General features: G+C 59.9%; 1 protein-coding gene across 1 annotated transcript; it reads left to right on the top strand.

Annotated features, from left to right (window-relative positions):
* The first annotated feature begins 393 nt into the window (after positions 1-393).
* LOC123439098 (classical arabinogalactan protein 9-like) lies at positions 394-1,675 on the top strand. The gene is made up of 2 exons (XM_045115845.1): positions 394-1,268; positions 1,344-1,675. Exons 1-2 carry the CDS (start codon positions 630-632, stop codon positions 1,428-1,430), a joined length of 726 nt encoding a protein of 241 aa, XP_044971780.1. The 5' UTR covers positions 394-629; the 3' UTR covers positions 1,431-1,675.

The raw sequence follows: 1,675 nt of genomic DNA, 5'->3' as shown, positions 1-1,675 counted from the left end.
TACACCAGGCGTTTGACTTTTGCTATCACGCACCATCTTCTTCGTTTTTTTGCTATAATCACGTAGATATTTTTTTTACTACAAATATTGTTTTTTTTGCAACCGTTGAAAAAAAATCCTGCATCGCGTCGAATTTTTGCTGCATCGAAAGAAAAATGTTGCATGAAGATCCAACGGTGCGGATCGTGCGCCCCGCGCGAGCCGGCGCAGGGCACTGCCCTTTTGAAAAATTGTAGCAGTAGCAGGCAATTGCACCCGACTGTTTTTGTTTTGCTGGGAGAAAATATGCGAATGATAACAAAGTAGTGTAAAAAAGCAGGAAAGGGAAATAGATTTGATTTCTTGTTTGGTCAGTCGAGGAAGAAAAAGTTTGTGCGTGCGAACTGCAGCAGAGAGGTCCCCTTTCCCGCCATCGCGTCGCCTTCGCACCCACCCATCCGCCTCCCTTCGCTCCCAAGCCATCCAGCTACGACGACCCAACCAACGCCACCGCTCGCCGGTCTCACCTCCTCCCTGTACATATACTCCTCTGCCGCAGATCTCGCCACAGCAGTCAGCAGCGACACACTCTGCTGCGCCGACGAGAGATCACTAGCGTCTGCGCCGCGCATTGATCGAGCAACAACAGCATGGCGCCGCAGCTCCGGCCATGGGGCCGCCTCCTGGCGCTGGCGGCGCTCCTCGCGGCGGCCGCGGCGCAGTCGTCGCCCGCAGCGGCGCCGGCCACGCCCACGCCGGTGCCAGTGCCCACGGCGCCCGCCCAGTCCCCTCCCGCGCCGGCCACGCCCGCGCCGACCGCCACTCCCGTCACCCCCGCGCCCACCGCCACCCCCGTCGCGCCCGCTAAGCCGCCACCCGCAGTCGCGCCGGTCAAGCCGCCTCCGGTTCTCGCGCCCGTGTCCGCGCCGCCGCCCGTCGTGACGCCTCCACCCGTGACTCCACCGCCGGTGAAGGCGCCTCCTCCAGTCACGCCACCACCGGTCACCGCGCCTCCGCCCGCGACAACGCCCCCGCCGGCGGCCGCACCGGCTGAAGCCCCCGCGGTGCTCCCTCCCGTGGCGACTCCCCCGCCGGTGGCCGAGGCGCCCGCGGTGCTGCCCCCGGCCGAGGCTCCATCCAAGAGCAAGAACAAGCACAAGAGAAAGAGGAGCGGCAAGAAGAAGTCGCCCGCCCCCGCGCCGGAGCCGCTCAGCCCGCCGGCCCCCATCGCGCCCGAGCCCACCACCGTCGAGGACGTCTCCGGCCCCGCACCCTCCGCCAACGATCTGGTAACGCATCACTCACAAACCAAATTCTTTTAATTTTCGTTCAAGCATAGCGCCAACAATTTGTTCTTGATGCAGAGCGGGAGCGGCCGGCAGTACGGGCGCTGGGGCATCGTCGTGCAGACCGCTGCCATGGCCGCGCTGCTGCTGTCGCTAGCGTGGTGAACGTCAAACACAGCAGAGAGATACATCCATCCATCCATACATACATACAGCTTGTTCATGTATCGGGTCCATGATTTAACCATTACGCTTTGCTTGTTATGATAGAGATCCATCATTTGTTCGAGGCTTGTAATAAACAGTTTTTTTGACATATTTTTGCTTGTGGTGGTGTGTCGTTTGGCACAAACGCGCGAATGGATGTTGCCTGATCTGCATTTTTCAGAAAGAAAATTGATAGTTTTCCA

Source organism: Hordeum vulgare, chromosome 3H (genome assembly GCF_904849725.1).
Source record: "Hordeum vulgare subsp. vulgare chromosome 3H, MorexV3_pseudomolecules_assembly, whole genome shotgun sequence".
NCBI lineage: Eukaryota > Viridiplantae > Streptophyta > Magnoliopsida > Poales > Poaceae > Hordeum > Hordeum vulgare.
The sequence above is the reverse complement of the archived record's forward strand: the minus strand, read 5'-3'. Positions and strand labels throughout refer to the sequence as shown.

Bases quoted from the DNA above. Each gene is read 5' to 3' on its own strand.
- LOC123439098 (XM_045115845.1), top strand. From the start codon at position 630: ATGGCGCCGCAGCTCCGGCCATGGGGCCGCCTCCTGGCGCTGGCGGCG. The intron at 1,269-1,343 runs GTAACGCATCAC...TTCTTGATGCAG, and splicing joins CACCCTCCGCCAACGATCTG to AGCGGGAGCGGCCGGCAGTA.